At 48.4% G+C, this 24,557-nt stretch overlaps 1 protein-coding gene across 1 annotated transcript in view; it reads right to left on the bottom strand.

Annotated features, from left to right (window-relative positions):
* LOC115322726 (glyoxylate/hydroxypyruvate reductase A-like) overlaps positions 1-24,557 on the bottom strand; it is a 134,210-nt gene that overhangs the window by 96,468 nt on the left and 13,185 nt on the right. The window contains exons 5-7 of the mRNA XM_042292331.1: positions 8,976-9,013; positions 8,747-8,877; positions 6,267-6,349 (exon numbers count right to left, since the gene is read on the bottom strand). Coding sequence (XP_042148265.1) covers positions 6,267-6,349; positions 8,747-8,877; positions 8,976-9,013 — 252 coding nt within the window. The remainder of the gene's footprint in view (positions 1-6,266; positions 6,350-8,746; positions 8,878-8,975; positions 9,014-24,557) is intronic.

Raw genomic sequence — 24,557 nt, 5'->3', positions numbered from 1 at the left:
AAAGCGAGATACTATTTTCTTTCTAATCGGGGAAGTGTTGTGGTTGGCGCTAAGCTAGCACTTTTAAGCTGCCTGCAGTACTAGTAATGATAAAAATCGCTACGTATTTCTGTGCATGCCGTAACAATTTGCGACACCGCGGGCCTTTCGCTACGGGGCTACGCGGTGCCGCTACTTTTCCGAGCGTATAATAAATACTATTTTTGTTATTTTATTTGATGAAACCGTTTTTAGAAATGAAAACTCTGTTTTCGTTTAGTTTGGTTACTCCGTAATTTTATCACAGTGTCTGCATCTTTTCTGTTATTCGCTCATACTAAAAAAAATGCAGGTTTAATTACGATTTACGCTGCTTTTAGACTCCTGGGCCAGCGCCCTGGTGTAGACTTGGAAACTAGCGCTCGGTTTCAGCACCTAGTTCCCGAGTCAAGCAATTGCTGGTTATTTCAGTAAAAGAAAATGAGGCAAAATAATTCAAATCACACCCAGAGAACAATGCAAAATAAGCGATTGCGAGATCAAAATTTTCATGAAAATACACAAGCACAGATGATGTTAAAAAAAAAAAATCAAAGTCACAATTTATTTATTTCACAAAACTCCCAGCCCAGTAAAAGGCCGCGGCAGGAGCATTCACTATAGGTAGAATACATGCTGAGTACACAACAAAAGAGATCACGGAATGAAAAAAGGAGATAAATGACACGGAGACACACCATACACAATCAAAAGGCTTTCTTAACACTTCACAAATGTACGGGTAGCTTTACTCATAGGTGCAGTCACTTTTATATATCATAAAATACTTCTAAAACCCTCACACCTTCTAATGCTGTTACTGGTACGGTACACCTGAAGACATAAATTGTACGAAACACATGGAATTAAACATCAAGCTGCTTGATGAGACGGGTCTGCAGGTATCCGACTTCAGATGCCTACTTAAGATAAGGATGCACAAGTGTGTTATATGCTGCAAGTTTGGCTCACCTTGTATGCTAAAGAATCCATCAGCTTGTGCATTATGTCTGACACAAACTTGAAGTCCTGTAGATGCCCATGAAGTGTGCATTCTACAGGCAAAAGATACCCCGATTCCCCAGTACCACATTGAAACCATGGGAAACACACGAAAGATGAGTCTTAAAAACTTTCTCGATGCTCCCTTTACTCCATGCAGTCCCCTTCATAGTGGACTTTCGAGACACTTAAGTTGATCTGCAACGAGAAAGCGCTTAAGTCCGAATTGTAAATTGTTCCCTTCACGTTGCAGGTGATACTCCTGTCATTGCGCCAATATCAGTTGTATCTACATTGAATATAGTTCTTTGTAGCTTTTTGTTTATCATCAGCACACCAGAAAAACTAGCATTCCGATGATACTGTCAGATATCAAGTGTAAACAGTGTGCCTGAAAAAGAAAAAAAAAAGATTATTACTTTAGTCTTGTTAAGTGGCTAACAGTGAGACAATAAGATCGGATGTAAGTAATAGTGTGTAACTGTCTGCACTCTGTTAGAAAATAAGCAGCCGTCGAAAATGAAAACTCATCAGCTGTTGCTGCGGCAGTCTGTCCGGGACAAGCTGCAGAAGCAACGGCCTGTAGGGCGCTGCTCAGATTTTGCTCGGGCAGCCATGGCACGGCACACACTTTTAGAATTAATAAATGAACAAAGACAACAGTCGTTGCAAGTGCGCCTCGGTCGACCTGGAAACAGTATCATTATGCTAAACTCACCAGCAGCTTGGGGGAGGGGGGGGGGGGGGGTTGCCGAACCAGGCTGCTCTGGGGAAGCTGGGAAAGTTAGGTTCGGTACAGCACCGCTTGGAACTTGCTGGAAGGCCTCAGGAGGACACACTCGCTTAGAATCAACAAGGACGGCACTAGAGGTAGGCGGGCCTCAGTTGACCTGGATAGAGTATCGGACTGCCAAACTCATTAACAGCTGTGGTCACTGCGGCAGATTGCCCCGAGGGAAAAGCTCCGCTTGGACCTTGCTGGGGGCCCTCAAGAGGACACACATTCCTAGAATGGACAGAGATGGCACTAGTGGTAGATAGGCCTCGGTCGATTACGAAACAGTATCGGACAGCCAAGCTAAAGAGAAGCTGTGGTTGCTGCAGCAGTCTGTCCTGGGGATGTTTCAGTACTGAGGGAACTACCTTGTGATGTACTATTCAGGTTTTGCTGGGGGTGCCTCGGGGACTTTAGGGAGGCAACCAAAACAAACAAATGAAACTGCAATTTGTAAAAGAGGCATCCAAAATCATCAGTTTATGCATAGAATGTGTATCATAAAACTGATGCAACATGTCTCATTGAAGAAAAAAAAAATATATATATATATTGTGAGATGTTGTACATACCATTTACATTTCCTGTTCCCTTGCAGTGGTGGTTTACTCTCATGGTTGAACGTAACAAAAAAAGAAATGTTTGGGAGAGCATATTTCTTAAATTTTTTGCGCTCCTTTGTTTCGCATGATCAGTGCTTTGAATTGGTCGATACTGAAGTGGCCCTGTAATAGATTGAAGAGACCGGACTTTAGTCGAGAGCACGATGTGTAAAGCCGCCTCAAACGCCCTTTCTGCAGATCTTCGGTTAGCCTGCCAAAGACCTGCACGTGAAGTTTGCGCGCTGTCAAAGCTGCAGGCGCGAGTGTGGGGTTGATCTCAAATGTTTTATTTGCTTGCGTTTTTCGTTTCAATAAGACTACAAGCGAAGGAGACCCTATTGACGCTACGAGATCGAACGCAGTTTGAGCGAGCTAAGCACACACGCTCGTCCAGTAAGAGCGTCGTCAGAGAAAGCATACTGCTGTTTGACGCACTGGTTGCGTTCGCATGTATATTGAAACAGAGTATAGATACAGCCCAATGCTCGGGTCTGAAGCTGCGGCAGCGTTGCAAGCTATCTGTGCGAAACAAAGTATGGCACCCGAGCACGTACGCAACACTTGACGAGAGCGTAATTGACCCGTAATTGGGAGCGACGCCGATGCCATAAGCAGGAGCAGGGCGTTTGAACGACTTAAGGCCCCGACGAACAGTTGCGTTTGAGAGCGTTTCACTGCGTTGCGACTGCGAGAACGCAGGACATCCATACTTATTTTATCGCGTGCCAACCGATTCCTTGAATTAGATTCATACGAAGCACAGATGTGCCGGTGACTCGCTTTCGTTTCTCGACGCAACGCAGTCAAACGCTCTCAAACGTAACTGTGCGTAGGGGCCTTTACTTTCATGGCACGAGCGTCCTTGCATGCCAAGTTGGCAATGTTGTGCTCGCTATTACATCGCTCGCGTTTCCGGTGGAATGGAATGCATAACTCACTCTAAACAGCTGTCTTTTTGCGTGCTAATGAGTATACAGAGCACCTACCTCGCATAACTTTACGGCTCCGGTCGGGTTGAAATCTTTTTGAGCGATTCCGTGAAGCAAGATCTCCCTCCGAGGTTCATTTTCCGTTTCAGAGGGAACACTGGAAAGCTTTCCGGTCGACTTTTCTACGGGCGCATCAGCCTGTCATGCCAAGTTGGCAAGTTGGCGTAGCAACATCAGCAACATCTTGGGAAATTCATGACAACCGGAATCCCAAAACCGAAAGCCAGATGTCACGTGACGACTGGCCAATAGTGTGCGCGGCGGCTAGTTCAAAGAATGGCGCCACTTTTTCCAGGATAGAGGGGCTTTAGGCTTAACGCTGCGCCTCCACCGAAGAGCCACAGTGTCTAAAATCGGCACACGATTTTCTCCACTGTCACAAGGGCGTGCCACCAACCTGGAGGCTGAGGAGGCTGTCCTTTCATGAGTGGTAACGTGTGCCGGCCTACAAAGCCGCATAGTTTTGCGCGGTTTTCGCGTGGATCTCGTATTGTTTTGGTCGGTTTCGACTTCCAGAAGTTGCCGGCAATGGTGAAGTAGTGCTTCGTGATACGGTGCAATGCAGGATATGAGACGTGCACAGAGAAGCTATCCTTTTTTGCTACTAGACAAGAAAGAAGACTGCCTGAAGGTTTGGCATCACACGATCCCGCGCAAAGACTGCCTGCTGCAGCCAACATACTTAATCTGCGAGAGACATTTTCAGTCGAAGTTTGTGACCAAATCGTGAAAAGCTGTCTACATCGGCCATGTCCTCGAAATTGTACTACGGAAAGCCGCTCTGGCGAAAGACGTGGTGTCAACGAAGTTCCCAGATTGCAAAAGCTATCTAACAAAAACACAAGAACAAAAACAAAATTGACTGCATGTTTGGCTACTTTGCCGAGCACAATGAAATGTGCTAGCCTAATAAGATCGTCGTTAGGGAAAACAATTAGGAAAAGATACGGTGATGAGATGGTTGTAATATACCATACACACATCAAGGACGACGTCAAGAATGACATCTAGGACGACCTCAAGGATGACGTCGAGGACGACATCAGGAATGATGTCTATGACGACATCCTAGAAGAGAACGTCAAGACAACATCGAGGACGATCTCAAGGACGACATCCTAGACGAAGACGTCAAGGGCGACGTCTAGGACAATGTCCTGGTGGACGACATCAAGAACGATGTCTAGGACTACATCAAGAACAACCTCCTAGAGGGTTCTACCAAAGACGACGTCAAGGGTGACATCTAGAACAATGTCGAGGACGTCACGTCACGTCAGCAGCCGGTGTTATTCGACCGGAGCTTACGCTTCAGCCACCGGCGTTACTTAACCTTCATACATGACCTCCACTTCAGCCACCCTCGCTTCATTAACGGGCATTACGTGTCTTTGATAACGCAACATCGAGCCTGGTTGGGCCTATAAAGCTACCACTTTAAAAGACACTTGCTGGATTGTCAGTGCCGCCCATTCAGCAAGCGGCACAGTGTTCTGGCAATGTCAACTGTATCGAAGATGTCCAAGCGCTCGTTTCGCGCAACTTTGACCCCGATTCGCAAAACATTTCTTAAAGCAGACTTCGCTGAATTCGTAAAATATTGAGCCTGCGAAAATGAAGTTGTTTGCAGTATGTGCAAGTGTGTTCCATGAACATATACTAGGTATATCTCTTAAAAAGTAGGCCAATAACGTGACTTATCCTTTTGTTTAACTTTAAAAGCCGATAGTGAACTTGACTTTGAGGGCCTGCTCTGTACACACTCTAATGTTTACCATACCACAACCCAGCATGTAGCATGCGCCTACACATACGAATGCTAAAAATGACACCAGCCAAAAACCTGTTATTTATTTATTTGAAAGGTCAATACACCTATGTAACGCCAGGAATGTCCCCCACCGCTTAAAAAGTACCACGTTTAACTTTCATGTTCAGTTCAGCAAGTGCGAAGCTTCGCTGCAGTTGCTAAGCGTAACAAACGTACGTCGATCGTCAGCCTCGACGACCGTAGCGCCTGCCGGTGGCGCGCATAAAGTATGGGAAGGAACTTCTGATGCTTCTGGTACTGCGTTAGTCCACCTCAGTCTCCTTACACCGTGGCGCGAGCGGTGACCAGGCAATACAGACCACGCAGTCCATCGGGCAGTACCAGTATTCGAATTTGTAGATGCACATCCCACTCATGTGATGCCTGATAGTGAGCACACACCTGAAGCGTGCACCTGACTTGGACACTGCCATGTTTGCGAGGAAAAGTGCAAAGGCATTTTGCACGTGGGTGCATTCAGAATTTTTAACACCTTTGCTGCTGCTGGCACTTTGCTTGCCGTCTGCTAGTCTACATGTCCTGTTCTGCCAGGTCATCACTCGTGCATTCCAGCTCATATTGCCAGTGACCGTCCATTGCACACAGTATATTAAAAATGAACAGTCTATTCAGTCAACAGTTAACCGGCTTGACAGCAAAGGCAATGGTGAAGTCACAGTTGACCTGAAACAGTCGAGATGCTGACGCAGGAGGTAGTCATTAACCTAAAATAGATTTCCTTTCATGTTCCAGATGCTCTCTAATAATTATCAGCGTATAAGTACTAAATTTAAAGTATGCATCTCGGGAGATGGAAATGAAAATGGCTGGGACAGTGGCCTCCACAGATGGTAGCTTAAGTAAGACACTGCAAAATAAGAATATCAATCCCTGCACTTACAAGAAAACAAACCTGTTATATTATGTCTTTCTACAACAGAAGATATAACACAATGGTCAAGCAGTCAAATCTTCAAAATTGTGCCTAATCCTCTTCTTTAGCATGACATAATAGGACACTGATGGAATTAACCCTTCAGAAATATACAGCAAAGTGGCACAGTGCATACTTTCTTGTCCAATGACTCCAGCTCCCAAAATGCCCACAGTCAGTTCGGACAGCGTCCGGAATTGAAATGATGCGTGATCAGACCTGAAAGGAAAGAAGTGTTTTCATAATCAACAAAATGTTTTGTTCTAGCACCAGTAAAAAGATCCTTTTTTTTCTCTCCACTTTTTCATCTGAAGATTACCAAACTATGCCGCACTCCACTGGTAGACTCCAAAGTCTAATTTAAAAGGTTAAAAAGCGCAACAAAACAAGGACAATGAAGACACGAAGACGACAGGACGGGCGCTAGTCCTGTCGTCTTCGTGTCTTCATTGTCCTTGTTGTGTTGCGCTTTTTAACCTTTTAAATCAGTATGAGCCAACTCGCCCAAACACAAGTTTTAATCCAAAGTCTAATCTACCGGGTGGTTCAAGGAGACGGCAGGCTCTTTAAGTCGACCGGAAAGATCAGTTTCCTAACCTATCGCGCTACGACTTTGTGCAGCGTTGCACACAGATGGTGCATTTTTTTTTTTTTTTTTGTAAAATTTGCAAAGAGTGAACTTACCCGAGGAAAAAGTAAAGAAAGAAAAAAACCTTAGCTCCTATAGAAACGTAGCGACGCCACCGGTCTTCAAACAACACGGTGCCGTTCCGCACGGGAGACAAGGGATGGCGCAATGAACGCCGACAACTAACGAGCATACGGCGCCGAGAGCCTGCGTCTTTAGCAGACAATCTTTTCGACTCAAAAGCGGAGCGCGTTCCGCGGGCGGCGACAGTCGCAGAAACAAAAACAGGCGCGGTAACAACGAGGAACTGCAGTTCCTTGTCTGCTAAATACGCCGGCTCTCGGCGTCGTCTGCTCGTTCGTCGGCGGCAGTTGGCGTCGCGACCGCTTGCGCCATCTCTTGGCTCCCGTGCGAAACGGCGCCGTGTTGTTTGAAGACCGGTGGCGTCGCTGCGTTTCCATAGGAGCTAAGCCTTTTTCTTTCTTTACTTTTTCCCCAGGTAAGTGTGCTCTTTGCAAATTTTACACAAAAAAAAATGCACCATCTGTGGGCAATGCTGCACAAAGTCGTAGCGCGATAAGTTAAGAAACCGATTTTTCCGGTCGACTTAAAGAGCCTGCCGTCTCCTTGAATCACCCGGTAGCTTAGGTCAGGCGTTTGTACGGCATTTGCATAGAACTTCGTACAAGTGCACGGTTGGGACATGGTGGCGAGTTGACTACAATATTAGAAACGGCTGGGCATTTACATCTGCATGAAATGTGGCTGTTGGCAACTTTGGGCTCACACACTTTGCATCGTGTACTCGGTACTGTGGGTACGACCTTGCCTACAGTAGTAAATCAATAAATTTCAACAAAGAGTCAATCAAAGTAAGAGTAAATCAATAAATATCAAAAAACATACCCAGAGGTGGATTTAGCACGTAGCTGCCTAAAACACTTTTGTAAGTCACAATGCCTGCCTGAATGTCTGCCTGTGCTGCTTCCCTCCCTCTCTCATTTCCTTGGAAAAATGTTTAAAATGAAATTTTTGTCAGTGTCTATGCCATAGACTGCGACCGGTGTGCAAAACAAGTGAAGTTGCCCATGTGTGCTTCAGAAGTGCATGCATCAGAGTTTTGATACACTGGAAGTATGGTTTCCAGTTTGTCGAAACCTGTATTCCAAAGGCCGACAGTTGTTTGAAGCTGAGAGCAAGATGACTGTGGAGCTCACTCAAACAGTGAATGCCATAAACCGGTGTTACATGACAGGTATCTGTGCTGCAATCCATTTTCTACGGAAATTGTAATGTGGATAGTAGCTACCTTGTGCTGTGAGAGCAGAGTTAGCTTGAACAGGGTCGGTGCAATTCTAGCCATCCTTCGCAATTTGCCGCCCCACGAATTTTGCTGGCCTGCACATTTTGTTGTTCTAGACAGCCGCCTCCAATGTCTATTGGTAAGCCTGCCCCTGAGCCTAGCCGATGCTCCACCAGATAATTTTCACATGCTAATAGCAGTCAAAGTAAAAGTACAAATCGCTTTATGATAGACCGCAGCAAACGCTTTGAATTATCCGAACCAATCTAGTGCGGGGAATATATCACATGATTACTTGTTTCACGCATAGCTATGCATCTCCGGAAGATCACTTGACACTCGTACAGCAATGGATTGGCTGGGATCGATTGTAGCGCCCGCTATAGGGAGTATTCACTGGACGCCATATTTGTGGGTGCTGTTTAGAGCGCACGCTCAGAACGAGCTCACTTCAATAGGCTGCTAAGACCGGCACTCTTGATGGTGCGGAATGCACTCTGCAAAAAAACTGTGGAAGCTCGCCATCAACACGTGCTCAGCATTCGCGCACACAGCTATGGCCGCCAGTGAATACTCCCGATAGTTCGCTGCAAGGTTAAACGGAATATAGTCGGAGTTTCCCCTGGCATAGCACTGTTGAGAACACTAACAAAATAGTCATGCAAAAACACCTTAAATACCCCACCACTCTTTCTTTTTCTGAAGATCGTAGTAGCTGTAAAGGCCCCTCTCGATGTTGATGATTCCAGCAACAACATATTCCGCCATGAGTATTCCAAAGCAGGAGGCACGGGCTATGGTATATGTGGGTGGCGGCTACAGTGGTATTAGAAAAAAAGCACGTTAGCCTGCCTGATGACAATGCATTGCAGTGACCGATAAAAAGAAAAGTCATAATTAAATCACCACCATACCTTCTGGCGATCCAGGTGAGGAATGAGGTCGTCCAAACCTAGAATAGAAAGATAGCAGAACTACTTCAAGCTATCAACTTGCAGAGATCGATGCTCACATCCTGTAGAGACATCGCTCAGTATGGCAAAGAGACTTTTTTTATTCATATAATGGCATTCTCTCTACTGTACTAAGCTTATGTAAGGAAAGCCCACGTTTCTATGCACTAAGACAAAATATGCTTCAGCATGGAACAACAAAGGCATTACTAATGGTGAGTTCCACTCGTAGATCTGGAGCGCTTTCCAAAATCCGCGAGGGAGGCAAAATTCCGCTCCGTGGGACCCGCTCCGAATCAACGAGGGGAAGATAAATTTGCATTTTTGGAGCGACCTCCCCCGCACCCCTTCCCACCCCTTTTCCCTCCGCCGTACAAAATGGCCGCTGCTCGAACTTGACCAGTCCCACCAACGCCTCAGCCGGCTAATCTTTCCGACGACCAGTGACGACTGTCACTGCTTAGCTGCAGAAGTAACACGCGACACAGACCGGACGAAATTATGCGTACCACGGCGCACATGTCACAAATAACGAAGACGTCCGCGTTCGGCACAGTCACATACCTTTCGGCCGCCTCGAAGCGGCGGGGCACGGACAGCGATTGTCAGCGGTGGAGTTCAGATTTGTAGTACGACTTTAACAAACACAGAGTTAACAAACCATCACTTGCGCAGTCGTTGCCTAACCACTTCTTGCTTTATTTTACGGGAAAACGCCGACGGAATGCAGTGCAAAAAGGTAAAGAATCACTGGCTGCAGAATGAATAGGCCTAACCTTGCGTCTGCCTCCAGTTTTTCTGTCGTTCCTTTTCTCGTTCTTCCTCTCGCGATCAAAGAGTCAGCGCTTACGATTTGCCACGCTCCACATTTCCGGCTTTTTATCCCTGATCTACGCGAAGTAGAAGCGTTGGAGCCATCACAATCCAGAGTAAACAACCGACGCACCCAAACAAGTTCAACTCTACGACCCGACCGGCCCGCCGATCTCTCCAACCTCGCCGCGCATGAGCACCGCCGAATTAGACGGATATCACGTGGGCCGCTCTGTCAACTTCCGGAGAGATCTGTGAAACCCCGCAGAGCAAGTTCGGCGGAGTTTGGGGCGCTCCGTGGAGCGGGCGCTGCCAGAGATCTACGAGCGGAAGATGACCAACTTGAGCCAGATCTGCGAGCTGAATATGCGCGCTCCAAATGGAGCGCTTTTGGAGCGCTCGAGATTTGCGAGCGGAATTCACCATTAGATTAGCCTGCAGAAATAAATATTGCGAACCAAACTGCCGGGAGGGGCGCTGCGGTCGCCGAGAGGAGCGGACGCGTTTCCACATCGGCTCCTGAGTTAAAGCCAATTTACGCGGTGCCAATTAATCAATTTCACCCGGATTTTGGTTCTCACGTGTGCGCGAAGGTGTGGACTATCGAAGGACACCGGACTTTCCCAAGTGGTACGTGAAGTTTCCCGAATTCGTGGACCTTTCACCCGGGGCGGCGGGGGGCACCCCGCTAAGCCTAAAGTAGGCCTAGGTCGAGCACGGCCATCGGTGCCGGCCACTAGGCCTAACCCGAAGGCAGCCATGTTCGAGGTGCTGGTCGAACAACCGGCCACCGCAACGCCAGAGGAGACGCAGCAGACGGCGCCTAGAATCGGCAACGTGGACGGGCGTATGTTCGTCGAGGTACCCGGGGAACGAATCTCTCCGGGTGACACCGAGGAATGGAAAGTCTCGGGCAAGAGAATCAAGGAGATCGTGAACGGCACGTCCGGCGGTGAGTCCGATGCAACTCAACGCCAATCTAGACTTAGAACTAGGGTTAACTACGTCAAGAAAATTACGTCGGCAATCACTAAGGGGGTAAGGATGCCAGTTAGTATGCCGAAGGAGGACATCAAGATCGTAGTCAGACCGCGTGGCGGACTTAACGTTGCAAAGATGGGGGGCCCGGCCGCCATGGCGGCGATTACAAGGGCGGCGAAGGTCACCAGAGAGGAGGCAAGCGAGGACACGGTCGGCATAAATGCCCAGCAGAACATCATCGTGGTCAGTACTCCAGACGAGCAGCGAGCTACGCGGTACGCTAGAATGACGACAATCGAAGAGGGAGGCAAGACGTACGAGGTCAGCGCTTATAGAACGGCGCCTGACGGGACAGTTAAGGGAGTTGTGAGAGGCATAAACATCAAAGAAACGGCAGAGGACATTACCCTAAATATCGTCAATAAGTACAATCCCACGGCCGTAGAGGCACACCGGATCGGAGACTCCACCGCAGTAATAGTGCTTTTCGCTGGTAACAAGGTACCACACTACATCAAGTACGGAATAGTGTTGATGAAATGCGGGCTATATCGCAACCATTTCGACGTCTGTAGGGCGTGTGGTAAACTAGGACACAGAAGGGACGTCTGCCCTAACCCAGGCAACAGGTTCTGCTTTGGCTGTGGGAAGGTAGACCCGGAGGAGGGGCACGAGCTCGCATGCCAGCCAAAATTTAAGCTTTGCGGGGGACCTCATCCGACTGGAGAGTGGAATTGCAAGAACAAGTACAAGCAGCCGTATGTGGTTAAGTGTCGCCAATGAGAAAAGAAAACGGACGCTTCGGAGCGCCGAATAACAGCAGGAGACTTCCCGCTGCTGGGACCGCGTGCTATCGAGAGGACTAATAGTACATCTCGAAGGAGGGCGGACAGTCAGCGTCGAGTGGATAGCATGGAGAGAAGAGGCAGAAGTATCAGCCGACGAAGGGAAGCTTCGCGGCCGAGAGGAGAAACCTCTTGGGCCGACACAATTAGGACCCCTAAGCTAGGGGGCAGACAATCTAACGCAGAGAGCCAGCACGACAAAAACAGACAGGAAGACTCGGCGGCTATAAAGGCCCTCAGGGATGAGAACGAGAAACTAAGAAAGAAGATCCTAGAGCAGGATAACATAATAAAGGAAATTAACGAAAAGCTAGCGGCCTTGGTTAGGAACAAGGAAGAGCAGCCGTCTCCGGCGCAGGCAGCGAATACGAACGAAATCATGATCGAGGAGGATTCAGAAATAGAGGTCGGTCCCAGGACAGACAGAGCGGCGGAGACGGCCCCGAAGAGGGGGGCCATCGAAAGCCTTAAAGAACGGAAGACTCTAGATAGACACGGGGAAAGGTTCGACAAGCTAGAGGAACGACTCACATCGCTCGAGAAGAATGTTGCACAAATTGAGAAGAACGTGGCTCAGATGATACTACAAGTACAAGCCCAAATACAGATGGAGATGCAGAGTATGGAAGCCAGGATCGTAGCTACACTTCAGCAATCATGGATGGGACACATGGCGCAGCAACAACCACCTCGCCAGTGAAGGACTTAGTAGTCTGGCACTGGAACTGCAACGGATATGCAAGGAAGAAAGCAGTGTTACACCAACACCTAAAGACGGTGGACAGGAAACCGGATGTGATCATGTTGCAGGAATCCAATGCCACAGAGACACCAAAGCTCACAGGCTACCGAGCGTTCAACAAGCCATCGGACGCCTGCGAGCTGCCGAAAGGGAAGGGCAGGGGAGTGTGTATATTCGTACGCAGAGACATCACATTCATAGAGCATGAGGTAATGGGTAAAAGCACTATTGAACACTGCACGGTGGAGGTTATAGTAGGGAAGAAGAGACAAAAGGAGAGTGTCTTCTTAGTCAACGTGTATAGTAAACCGGATCATCATCACCAAAGATTCAAAGAGCTCTTTCACAGAGCATGCAGGCTGGCGGGGGATAATAAGTTAATGATCTGTGGCGACTTCAACGCGGCTAACCAGGCGTGGGGATACAGTCGAACAAATATTAAGGGAAGAGAACTGCTACAGGACGCATTGGAAGCGGGGCTCAGCCTCATCACGGATCCTGCATACCCCACACGGACGGGATCATCGGTTACCCGGGACACTACTCCAGATCTCACTTTCTTCAGGGGGATAGGGCGAACAGGAGCGGTAGGGTGGCGTAACACAGGCCAAGACTTAGGGAGCGACCACTTTATAGTCGAGGCGACAATCCCGATAACGAGACCCGGCAGTCACACGGAAAGGAGAAAACATAGAATCACTAACTGGGTCGCCTTTCGGGAAGCGCTGGGTAGTTGGCAATCCGAGATTACGGACATTGATCAATGGACCGACTGTGTCAACAGGACGATAGAGGCGACAACCAAGAAGGTCGAGGCGGAAGAACACATAGAGAGGGTAGACAGTAAATTAGCACATTTGCTGGAAGCCAAACAGTCAATTAAGGCCAGATGGTCAGAGCAACGTACAAACAGGAAGCTAAGGAGGAAGGTGGCGAAACTTCATCGACGCATCGAAGCTCACTGTAAGGTTCTCTGTACTCAACAGTGGAACGAGGTATGTAACGAAGCCGACGGTCAGATGAGCAAAGGCAAAAGCTGGAACTTGCTCCGGCATCTACTTGATGAATCCAACACCAAGAGCAGCCAGGGCAACAAGTTAGCCAGAATAATGCACGAAGCCATGAGCAGGGCGGGAGAAGCAGAGGTTAAGAAGCGACTAAACGAGAGATACCGTCCGTCTACCCCCAGCATAGTACATCCGGAGTATACCGGTAATGACAACGCGATCCTGGATAGAGACATCGAGCAGTGGGAGGTGAGAGCGGCCATGCAAAGGCTCAACGGCAGGTCGGCCGCCGGCCCGGACCGCATCACCAACAAGGCGATCAAGAACTTAAGCGATGATGCAATTAAGCACATCACGAAATACTTCAACAAGTGCTGGAGAGAAGGCACGTTGCCTAAGCAATGGAAAACGGCCAAGACGATCTTGATCCCTAAGCCAGGCAAGCCACCTAGCGTGGAGAACCTGCGGCCGATCTCGCTTACATCGTGCGTGGGCAAGCTGCTCGAACACGTACTGCTTAGCAGGTGGCAGCAATACCTGGAAGACTCGGGCTTGTACCCAGACTCTATCATTGGCTTTCGGAAAAAGTTGGGAAAGCAGGATGCGATGATCCAGTTAAAACACGAAATCGTAGACGTACCGCTAAGTACTGGAGACAATAAGGCCATTCTAGGGCTAGATTTACAGAGTGCCTTCGACAAGGTAGAACACTCTGCCATTCTTGCCCAGGTTACTAAATTGGACATGGGGAGGCTGTCCTACAACTACATTAGAGACTTCTTAACGGGAAGAACCACTAGACTGTGTGCGGGCGACGTAGAACTAGACGAGAAAGAGCTAGGAAGTGTCGGTACCCTACAAGGGTCGGTAATCTCCCCCCTGATCTTTAACTTGGTCATGATAGGAGTGGCTCAGCGGCTACAGGAAGTTAGAGACGTCAGACACACCATTTACGCTGACGACATCGCGCTATGGGTCAGCAAGGGGAGTGATGGACACATAGAGGATCGGCTGCAAGAAGCCGTATTGGCAATTGAGGATCACCTCGAGGGGTCGGGACTTGTGTGCTCTCCAGCGAAGTCAGAGCTGTTACTTATCCCCCCCAAGAGGGTAAGTAGGCGGAGAAAAGACGCACCGATTATGGTGGAACGACCAAATATCACGATCCGAACCAGAGGGGGACAGAAGGTCCCGGAGGTTGACAGGATCAGGGTGTTGGGAATGCTCTTCGAGAGGAACAGGGTGAACGGGGCGACGATCACCAAGCTCAACGATAAGGTCATGTCTACCACCAAGTTGCTAAGACGAATCTCCAACCGCAAAGCCGGTATGAAGGAAGAAAGCATGATCAGACTCGTGCAGTCCTTTGCAATCAGCCATATCGCATATGTGGCTGCCTTTCACAAATGGACGCCTGCCGAACGAAACAAGATAGACGCTCTCATTCGCAAGGTTTACAAGATAGCTCTCGGACTACCGGGCAACGTGAGCACGCAGAGGTTTCTCGAGTTGGGGATGCACAATACCCTAGAAGAAATAGCAGAAGCTCAAAGAACGGCGCACCTCGAGCGGCTCTCTAGCACGAGAACTGGGAGGAAGATTTTGCAAGACTTGGGCGTCAATCCCAGCGGCGTCGCGTCGGGAAACACGGTGCCAATACCGAGCCAAATGATGACCAGACTGCAGGCGTACCCGATACCGCGAAACATGAACCCCATACACAACACGGGGAGACGCGCGGCGCGGGCGAGAGCCATTGTGGACAGCTACGCGCAGGACGAGAGAGCCGTGTACGTAGATACGGCGGAATACCAGGACCGAGGAGAGGCCTACACGGCGGTGGTGGTGAACGCATCGAATGGAGCGACCAGAGCTGCAGCCAGCACCCGAGTTCGCAACTCGCATCAGGCGGAAGAAGTGGCCATAGCTCTAGCTGTGGCCGACCCAGGCTGCGACACGGTGATCAGTGATTCCAGGACAGCAGTGCTTAGTTTTGCAAAGGGTAGGGTGTGTGGTGCGGCGGCTCGCATTTTGCGAGCGGCCACAACGACAGGACGTAATCGTGATGGTGCAGTGGTGATCAAGTGGATCCCGGCCCACATGGGCAGTGAAGTGTCGGTGAACGGTAATCCCAACCACAACGAGACGGCCAACGTCGCAGCGCGAGGACTCACCAACCGGGCGGCGACAAACGGGACAGTCTCAAGTGGTGGAGAGTGGTTTAGCATGAAGGCCCGCATGACTACGTATAACGAAATAGTTAAGTGGTATAGGTTAGGAAGGAGAGTAGTACCTCCCCCTCATTCCGAGCTAAAACGTGAGGAGGCTGTGATTTTTAGACAATTACAGACAGGGTCTCTATTAACACCGGTGCTAGCTAAACACATATATCCAGGACTTTAAGCGGACGACACCTGTGGACTTTGCAAGAAGGCGAGGGCCACCACGTCGCACCTGTTGTGGGACTGTGAACTCAACCCAAGAGAGGCAAGCGAGAAGACGACGATTCCCCCGCAGTTCGAAGACGCGGCGCGGAGCTGTGAATTAGAGGTTCAGCGTAGGGCCGTCCGGCTGATCACAACCGCTCAAGATAGGCAACGGGCAAGGGATGATGGGGGAGGTGAGGGAGCTCGCGGAGGTCCGATGGGCTCCCCCTCTCGGCCCCAGATAGAAAAGGGGCGCGCCCGGGGCCGAGGGCTGGTGGGAGGGGAATAGCCGAGGGGGTCGTACCGCGTGGCGCGTAGTCACCACCACCTGCGTGTGGAGGGGCTACCGCCAACTGCTGGTTGCAAATAAAAGTTGTTCACCACCACCAAACTGCCGAGCACATTTTTTCATTTATTTATTTAGAAAGGTCAAAAGAGCAAGAATGGGCTTAATACAAAATAGTTAGGCAGGAAAATCAAATGGTAAAAAAAGATGTACAGCATGCCCACAGAAGAAATACAAGATATGCATGCCTAACAGGTACATCTGTGAATAAGGAAATCCGCGAAAGAAAAAAAGAAAAAGCATACAAAAGCCATTTCATGTTGATTTAAAGTTTCTGAGTTCACCGTGGATTCCGGCCACTTACAGCTTGGTTGATATGTCCACCTTCTCAACAGGCTCCACTGGAGCCGAATGCACTTGCACCATCTGTGTGGCAGCAATTCAGTGCCCTGCCAGAACCACTCTTGGAAGTGCATCGCACCCGCGCCTGGACGGCTGCTTGCAGCTTATCAATGACCGCAAAAAGGTATCCTCATAGGGGTTTTTACAGGTCCTAAAACAGGTGGTAATCACTGGGGGTCCACTAGGGGCAACCACATGCACGACTAAACGTTCAACAGGTCGATTTATGCATCAAAAAGATGGCCGAACCCGACTAGGTGCTGTTCATTCACACGCAACGCCGTGATCGGCCGGCGCCTGATGGAGTTCGGCCATTTTTCCGACGTGTCATACGACCACTCAAGTTCTTGATCGTGCATGTGTTCGGTCCGATCTAACCCCAGTGGTTATCACAAGTCCATGAAAAAAAAAAACCTATGAGGGCGCCATTTTGCAGTCATTGACGAGCTGGGAGCATCAGTACAGCTGTGGGTGCAATGCACCTCCAAAAAATGGTTCCAGCAGGGCATGAAAAAGCTGCCCCACCGGTGGTGTGAGTGCATTAGGCTTTAGGAAGTGTGTGTCGAGAAAGTGGACAAATCTGCTAACCTCCAAATGGCCGGTATCCGGTCGGCAAAAATAGTAAATTGTGAATGAATATGGTATGTCCCTCGTATCAAAGGAACTAATGAACATCTCATGCAAAGTAAATGCAATGAAGTCTGAGCAGGCTGTTCCATTTGGAGCTGGAGAAAATGAGAACGAGCTCTTTTCTTTATATATATATATCAATTAGCACCTGCCAATATGAGACCAACTTTAGAACCCTTAGCAGCAAAAGCGTAAAGTACCAATGTGAAGCTTCAGGGGGAGCAACTTTGCCCAACCAGTGACTCTTAAAAATGTACAAAACTATAACACTACCGTGTGGAGAACCTTCGGCTTTGTCGCCCCATCTCGGTGCCAAAGCCCATATTCCCTGACGGTATGAGCCCGTGTTGACTCCTCCACCGTCTCCAGTGCTAAAGACGACCTTCCCCGCCAGTCTGGGCCCCTTTGAAACCCGCCACGTAAACAACAGAGCTGAGGGTGGCATGCCGTGTCTGCCTACCAGCGAACATCCGTTGAGGTTCGCGTCACAGTACGGAGACGGAACTTCTCGCCCGACATGCGCCGTGCGCTCACCCGTGGCCTCTCATGGGTACGATATTCTCGGTGGGAGCGGGAGGGGCGCGAGACAAAGGGTCGGGTAGGCTATATAAGGAGATGACGGGTGGCAGTCTAGAGATACTTGATTTGAAGATCTCCATTTAGGGTCTGGAGTTAGAAGTCTGTGAGGGGCAGTCTCCATGGTTTCTTTATCTGGAGGATTCACCGCAGGTCTTGAGTAAAGAAAGTCTCGACTCAACTCCTGCCGGGGCTAAATAACACTACCGTATTTTCCGGGCTATATTCCGCGGACTATGCATGTTTAAAAGTTTAAATTTCTGGCTGTGCGGACTATCTACGCGTGCGGACTATACAGGAATTATGTTTTTCAAGATCGTTTATTATGACGAGAAGTGACGAATTTTGTGCAAGAAAGTGTATGTCAATGATGATTTATGCACATTATAGGCTTTATTGTGAGCTAAAAAGCAGACATTCGTAAACGTGTGCCGTCTATGAGAAGATTTTCGTGTCGACTAAGCACCAGGTGCAGACTATGCACCGGATACGGGCTATGCACCGGGTGCGGGCTATCTAAGCAAAATCTTCTATTTTTGATCCCAAATTTCCCCCTGCGGACTATACACCGGGTGCGGACTATAGTCCGGAAAATACGGTACTTCTGCCGAGGTCACTATAGGCCAGGGCCCTGCAATTCCTAGAAATAGGCTATCTTTAGGCGTTCTTGAAAAATAGCAAATCACTCCAAAAATAGGGTTGGGTCGTCTTTCAGGGGTGGGTAATCCCTTGGGATATTATGGTACACAAGAATACATTTGGTGCCATTGCACTATAGTGGTCATTACTCCTTTCTGTTAGTCTGTAACACCTCTTGCTGCTCTGCCCACAGTTCTCTGGCCCTCAGAAGAACCTTATGAGCATGTATGGCCTTCTCTGTAGAGAATTGTTGAGTACCAAGGAAGACGAACACATAGCACGCTTCAGTGCTGTCGCACCATAGGATTTTACTATAAAACGTAAGCATGAGAAAGGCCGCTCTGGTTTGAGGAGGCGCGGTGCTCGAACGCCGCTTGCATGAAATGTGGAATCTTGTTCGGTCTCGTGCCTCACGTGCTCGCGCTCGCACCAGCGTAGCCTCAAGGTCTATACACTACACGCCTTCCCCTTTGACGTAGTCCTACGAATACTAAGGACGACGATGTTCACATTTTGGCCGTACTGACGGGGGCACACTCAAACCTGGATCTGAAACCTTCAAGAGTGGTGCTGATTGTCCATCCTGGTGACCCTGTTCAGCAATCGGCATGGCGCTTGGCTCGGCTCCTTCTTCCATAGCCAGTGGGATGGCTTGGTCAGTGTCAGGGTGTGCATCAGGCCCAATGGTGCGGAAGTCTTCAGTATAGTTTGACATGTCGCTACTGCAACCTCGGAATGGATTTGACATCTCGCATATGCTACTACGGATGTGATCAAGGTGCCGCCGTTAAACGCGTCCGTCTACGAGCTCTACCAGGTAAGATGTCCTAACACAACCAATTGGAAAAAATGTCTCCTGGCACTGGAATTGTTGATTGTTCATCTGGGTGGGGTTGCTGACCTCAGGCTAAATGAATTGGTCACTTGAACAAAAGTTCCGAGGGGTTCTTTCCAACGTAGGTGCTCGGAAGATTTTATTGTTTATACAAGAACCTTGCAGAGACAAATAGACCAGTCCCCTTAAATTACTTTCTTCGTAGATTTTTTTTTTTTGTCTGCTGCACCATCCGTTCCGCTTGGCCATTGGAAGATGAGCGATAGGGTGCCACCAAGACCTGAGGGACGCCGCTCCGACTCAGGAATTTTAAGGACACTGACAGGGTATGTATGCTCGCCAATGTTTTTATTTGTAACATATGAGAGCCAAACTACCCAGAAAACAATTTGCGGCTCGAAATTCGTTTTCTTTCCGCTTGAAAACCGCCGATTGAGAACGTTCTGAATCGCGCGCAATCTCTTCTCAGTGGCCACGTGCCGTTTTCTGTAGTTTAAACACAACCACCAAATATGATCAGAGTCGTGGGTCATCTAAGGCACGCACAGAATATTAAAAATAGAAAAGATATATAATACCCATTTTTGTGGCATCGAAAAACCTGCAAATGCGTCGAATGGAAAAACAAAAGTTGCACAGCCACGTGATGATACATTTTTGTTCCTTCTAAGAAGCTGCAACCACGTTGATGAAATAAAAAAAGTTGCACCTCCTCGTGACTTCCGCGAACTCTCTTCCTTTATATTTCATCTTCCTCCCTAGTGCAGTTTTGGTTTTAAGAAGTTTCAGTGTTTATTTTATTAAAAATATGTGACGCAGTAGTAAAATATTGATCGTCTAGACTTTTTACACCTAAATAAATAACCTGGCAAAAAAAAAATGTGGAGGGTGTCAAAGAAGCTGTACAATGATTTTCACGATGAAAGAATTTGCCTCTTGAACTCGTTACACTGTGTACCTTGTCACAAAGGACAGAAACCACATATCCCACTTTTGAAATATTGCGATTCCACCGCATAATCGCGAGGCAAAATTGGAATATTTCTCTATCTGCAGCTGCGAGCGCCAGCCATGAAGACAACGCGGCGCGACGTCAAAGGGGGACTTGTAAAAAACGAGCAAGTTATGCAACTACCTGCTCAATAAAAGGTAACGTTTCTATAAATCTTGCTACTATAACATAAAAATAAATGAGTCATAAACCTGGTATCATCGACAAAAAAAAAATTGTTTACATGGAGTTACGCCGCGAGGAGCCGCCAGAAGCCGGACGTGTACAGCAGGATTTGGACAGGCACGTTGGCACTTTCCTCCTTTTGCCACGTTGATCGGGCGGCACAAATACGTGGTTAAGTGGTAACAAGTAGGTGAGTTTTTGTTGCTCACTGGTGGCGCCAGAGAGCTTTACCGGAACCCAGCACGTCACCATTTTCTGTCACAACGCACCTGACTCGGAAGATGGGGAAAGAGTTGAGAGGCGCCAAGAATCTCAATCTTTGTGTTTTTTTTTTTTTTAATAAAAACTAGGGAATGGGGGCAAAAGCGGTTTTTTGTTCTTTACTTTAGAAAGGACGAGACACCAACTCCCACGATTATTTAAGCAAAGCACTAAAATTGTTGCACAACTCCTTTAAAATCACTCGAAGTGAAAGCGGTATACTATTGTCCGAGACAATCACGTCCGGAAGACTGTCAGTCGCAAAAAAGGTATGAGGTGCGGTTATTACAGTAGAGTACAAGGTGGACTTTACTCGCAAGACTTCTAACCATTTGGGGTGCGAGTCCACCACGATGAATAAAAACGCCCCTTGAAAGAAACCTGCAATGTCGACGTGCAACCTCGACTACGGCCTTGTTGTAAATTTCCACGGGTTCACAGATGCGTGGTTGGCGCGCTTCGAGACTCAGCCACCAGTCACAGCCCCTTGCAAAACCATTTAACCTCACCACACCAGGGTAACAGCTTTGCAATAGGTCCAAGACTTCTTCCCGGAGAAATGGAGGTGTGATGACACGACTACCTACCAACATACAACCATTGTAGGCAGACAGCTCGTCATTGCGACCGTAGAAAGGTACGAAATTCTTTGAAGGTTTCTCAGACGACCAGCCATGCAGAACTTAATGCAGTACAGGTGAAAGAACTCAATCTAATTTGGTCAACGCTGCCCTCTCTCTCGCGTCGATGGGCACCTCCGGAGTGGACTTGATGAGAACATCAAGACGGGTGGGTACTTCAAAGTCTCGATCTTCTGAGCAAGATGGCTAAAAAGGTCAGTTTCGTATACAGTCGAACCTCGTTATACCGAACAGCGCGAGGACCGTGAAATAATTCGATGTAACCAAAATTCTATATACAAAATCACACCAGAAACGCGTCAAAGTGCAGAGCGATCTAATCACCAAAGAGATTGCGGCAAAATGTCTATTCACGTGAAGCGTTAAGATAAACTATTTATTTCAGCGAAAAAAAACTGCCGCAGCGTCGATTGCTTCTTGGAGTTTACCGCATGCCTTATTACGGCCCGCTCCACGGTCTCCAAGCAGTCTACAAGCGCGTTACCATTACCGTCGAAATTGCGCTGCAGTAGCGGCATAAAGCGTTAAAGCAGCTACCGCTTCGCCCCAAGTCAGCGAAGTTTTGTGCTTGGTGGATGAACGCAAAGTCATTTGCTTTCCGTTGAAGCATCGGCCCCGACACCGAAATGTTCCGAGCCCTCGCGTTCATAAACCACTTGTGAAGTGATCTTTCCACGTTTTCGAAAACCGGTGTCCGAACACGGTGTACGCCGGAGTGCATGTTTCGTTCAGCCTTCGATTTGATGTCACTTTTCGTCTTCAGCAGCATGCTCAAATTTCTTCGCGGCATGTTGTACTACGTATCGGCAACGCTGGACTTCTTTTCTCCTTTTTCAACGTAGCAGATGATTTCAAGCTTCGTCGCAAATGTCAGCGGCGTAAGTTTCTTTACGTTCGTTGCCATCAGTACGCCATATGCGGTTGACGCAACGTCGAAGGAATGAACCCGGAGGAACGAAACTGCGGGACCTACGCACAGCGCATGAAAAGAGCGATACTGGCGAAGCATGCTGGCGATACGATTGAGCTGACTGGGCGACTGAGCCCGTATGCCGCCGAGTCGGACGAGTCTGGATGGCGCTCCCGGCACAATAGGCGTAAAGCTTTACGCAGGCATGCGTTTGTAAAAGTCGCAAACGCCAGTTGCGCCACCGCTATCATCCTATGTGTTGCCGGAAACCCCGTAGTATCCTCTGATGTGTTGCGGGAAAGCCTGCCGCCTGCCTCCGGAGCGCACGCTTTTCGGGCGCCCTGCGAAGTTCCATATTTTAATTTTTTACCCGACCGATTTTGGTATAAAAAATTTTAAATGCATGTAAATCTTTTAACAGTACGACAACAATTCGATATAAGCAATAATTCTATATATCCGTGTTCGATATAAATAGTTTGACTGTATCTGTTTCCCAGGTCCGTAAATAAACAATTAATCATACTGAAGTAGCATAAAGCTCCAGTGCTGTAAGCATAGAGACAGAGCCTGAGAAATTGGTTTCGTGTGGTATACTAACACGAGAAGATTCTTGTGGTCTGTGAAAATCTTAAAGCGACGCCCATACAGAAAATGGTGAAACTTGTTCACGCCAGCAACGGCAGCCAACGTCTCACAACTGTCTGCGAGCAGTTCCTTTCAGCTCGCGTCATTGTTCTTGATTCAAATGCCACGGGAAATTCTTCGCACGCCTGTGACACGTGGCTGATAACAACCACTAAGTCCTACAAGGAGGCGTCACAGGCCAAAATTAAGGGACGATTGACGGCGTAATGGTCCAACATGGTGGATGACTGTAAGAACTTTGGCTTGTCGAAAAACTGCTGCTTCCTTTTGTCCCCATTTCTAAAGAGCGCCTTGGCCAAGCAATGAAGAGGTTTCAAACGTAACCTGCACCCTTAAGAAAACGTCCGTAAAAGTGGAGAAGTCTCAGGAAGGATTGCAACTGTTGTTTATCTCGTGTGTTAAGGAGTGATCTGAACAGCTTGCACTTTTTCTTCTGGGGGCGAATGTCCTTCTTGTCAATTTTGTATCCCAGGAAGGACACTCCAGGCACTCTAAAACTACACCTGCTTTTGTTTAGGCGCAGCCCGTCGTCATCGATTCTTTTCAGGATAGCCCGTAGACGTGACTCGTGTTCTTCGTCGTTCTGATCGCCGATTACAATATCGTCGAAAAATACTAAGACACCATCGAGTCCCGCGAGAAGCTCTTCCATGTAGCGTTGGACAATCGCTACAGCTGTGGCGACAGAAAACAGCAGACGGGTGACTCTGAAAAGACCCCGATAATTGCTAACTGTTTGAAGGTCTGCTGTAGCTTCGTCCACTACTTCCTGGTGGTATGCTTGTTCGAGACCCAATTGTGAAAACTTTTGACAACCAGCCAGTTTCGAGAGCAGCTAATCGGCAATTGGCAATGGACATGTTTCCCATTGGATGACACGGCTTACTGTACATTTGTAAACTCTGCACAGGCGAATGTTTCCAATCTTTTTGAGAATGGGCACGACAGGGGTCGGCCAAGAAGAATAGCGTACCGGTTCAAAAATTCCCTTTTCTACCAGTTAATAAATGGCTTCGCCTATTTTGGGCAGAAAGTGCAGAGGCCATTGGCCAGCTTTGAAAAACTTGGGTGTCATGGCGGGGTCGACATCCATTTGAATCGGAAGCCTTTTGCTTTTTCCGAGTCTTGGCTGAAAGAGCTCGGGGAACTCGTCCACCATGTTGTGAACCGTGGCTACCTCGGCCTGACGCGACGACATTAAGGACTCCTTCCAAGATGATGCCGAAGGACCGGAACCAGTCGCGCCCAAGCAGTCTTTTGCTAAATCCTTTGACGACCAGAAGATTTGATTTCATGCATTTTTCTTTGAAGGACACGTCGGCTGAAACCTTCCTGATAAACTTTAAGGTCCACTACGTATAGGACCGTTGACTTAAGAGCACGGTTTGAGGCTGCTCTTGGATATGTGAAGCTGTCGACGCATCACACGCGAGTTGATGCCCGTCAAGGCAGATAAGGAGTTTACTTCCGTTCGTACGCCACAGCCGTTGATCGCTTCATCACGGGGGCTTCAGTTTGTTGCTGAGAACAATCGACCATTGGCGTTCGGCTCTCGCATTTTGGCACTGCGCTTTGTCCCTTATTATTGCAGAAGTGGCACACCGCACCAACAAAGCAGCACGTATTTGAGTCATCCGCCCCATTGCAACACCAGCGCGTTCCTTGTAGAGGTGTCCTTGAACGATTGTTCGCGCTGCTGGTTGAGCCGCCGATTTCAGCAGACG

Source organism: Ixodes scapularis, unplaced genomic scaffold (assembly GCF_016920785.2).
Source record: "Ixodes scapularis isolate PalLabHiFi unplaced genomic scaffold, ASM1692078v2 PGA_scaffold0__279_contigs__length_252992795, whole genome shotgun sequence".
NCBI classification, from domain to species: Eukaryota; Metazoa; Arthropoda; class Arachnida; order Ixodida; family Ixodidae; genus Ixodes; species Ixodes scapularis.
This window is presented reverse-complemented; position numbering and strand designations above follow the sequence as displayed.